Genomic DNA, 1,620 nt, shown 5'->3' on the forward strand with positions numbered 1-1,620 from the left:
AGTTAGGCAATCCAAAGGTCTGGGAATTATGACTTTAAAAATGATGACAGTAGAAAGGTGAATTTCAACAATGATGAGCTTTTGTTCGTGAACTAAAAAATAATCGAAAAATTTCATCTTTATGTTTAGACATTCAAAGAACGAGATAATATCATGCATGCAGAGGTAAAATTCAATAAATAATCAAACAACACAACAAGAAAACTGTTCATTGGCGGTGTAATATTTTCGCCGCTAAACCAAACAAATACATACCTTTTACTCATATATATGGTCATGTCATCAGTAGAATATTTTTTTGAAAAAAAAAAACTGCAGCATTAAAAATAATCTCGCAGAGAACATGAACCTCACAATCAATAGGAAGAATAGGAAACTAGGGCACGGGAGTCGAGTGGTGCCAGCGTGATCATTGTGACAATATCATTGTGACAATAATATCCAAGTGGAGAATCCGTCTTAAGGTCTCCGTGGCGATATCATTGTGACAAAAGAAGCCACTGACGGAGGATGCCGACTCTCTAGCAGGAGACAATGGAGCTGATTTCGATAAAGGTTGAAGAACAAACTCAGATTTTTAAAGTGGAAGCTCGAGAGACACACCGCGCCTCTCTCTAAGGGAGAATTTAGGAATCGGCAATGAACTAGGTGGAGGCGAGTTTGTGTAGGCAGGTCCTGCCCAAAGTTCAGAGCGAGAAAGATCAGTTGCGCAAGGGGACCCTTTAGGAGCATATTTTGTGTCGGCAGGTCTAGCACAAAGCTCAGAGTGAAAAAGATCAGTGGTAAAAGCGACCTCTTTAGGAGCAGGCTTGCGGTTTATGGGGATCGATGTACTCCTCTTGATTTTCTTTGACGTCTCAGGCGAATAGGAAGGAGATTTGGCTTCCGAGTAGCCATCAATTGTGAAATACTTGTTGGGAAGTGACTGCATAAAAGCGACATCAGAATTGAAGGCTCGATAGTTCATCCCTCGGAAGCTACTCGAAGGCGAGAAGGAACCAAACTGACTTGTGATCCTTGACTTACTACTGCCGATGTACCGGTGGCATTCACGAGCAGCAGAAACAATTGTATCCATATCCAGAAGAAGAAACTCACAACCTAAAGCCATGTAATGAACATTAAAAAAAAAAGTAAGCGTTAATTTATGATCCAAGCGAAAAGGGCTAGCTCCGAATGCTTCAGACACTAATTGAGAAAAGAGTATACCTTCTGAAGCTCGAGATTCTCCAAAACCAGAGGTTAAAACAAATCAAAATCCTTTTTTTCTCCGCCTATTGAATAGATCTGAGCGATACTAAACCGAATACAACAAAAAACATCAGATAGCCCTGAAAAGTGGCACGGATGGGAAAATCGAACGAACTAGATTAGGAATCCGTCAAATGCAAACAGATCTTACCGTTGAGGCACTGCGATCCAGTTTTCCGAGAGCAGAAGGCCACAGAAACTACAAAACTAAAAACTACCAGAACAAGCGAAATCGATCGGGGAAGGGGGATGAAGACGGACTAGCGGAGGAGAAATCTGAGAAAGTGATTATTAATTCCATAAGGGCGACGAGGAGAGGGAAAGCAGCGGTGTTTGCTTCTGGCAAATGATGGTGCTTGGTACGTAATT

At 41.5% G+C, this 1,620-nt stretch overlaps 1 protein-coding gene across 1 annotated transcript; it reads right to left on the reverse strand.

The window, feature by feature from the left end:
* Positions 1-409: 409 nt before the first annotated feature.
* LOC121991018 lies at positions 410-1,078 on the reverse strand. Its single transcript, XM_042545049.1, has 2 exons — positions 604-1,078; positions 410-540 (listed from the first exon to the last, which is right to left on the reverse strand). The coding sequence occupies exons 1-2, from the start codon at positions 1,076-1,078 to the stop codon at positions 410-412; spliced, it is 606 nt and encodes a 201-aa protein (XP_042400983.1).
* Between the last annotated feature and the right edge of the window lie 542 nt (positions 1,079-1,620).

Source organism: Zingiber officinale, chromosome 6B, assembly GCF_018446385.1.
Source record: "Zingiber officinale cultivar Zhangliang chromosome 6B, Zo_v1.1, whole genome shotgun sequence".
Taxonomy (NCBI): Eukaryota; Viridiplantae; Streptophyta; class Magnoliopsida; order Zingiberales; family Zingiberaceae; genus Zingiber; species Zingiber officinale.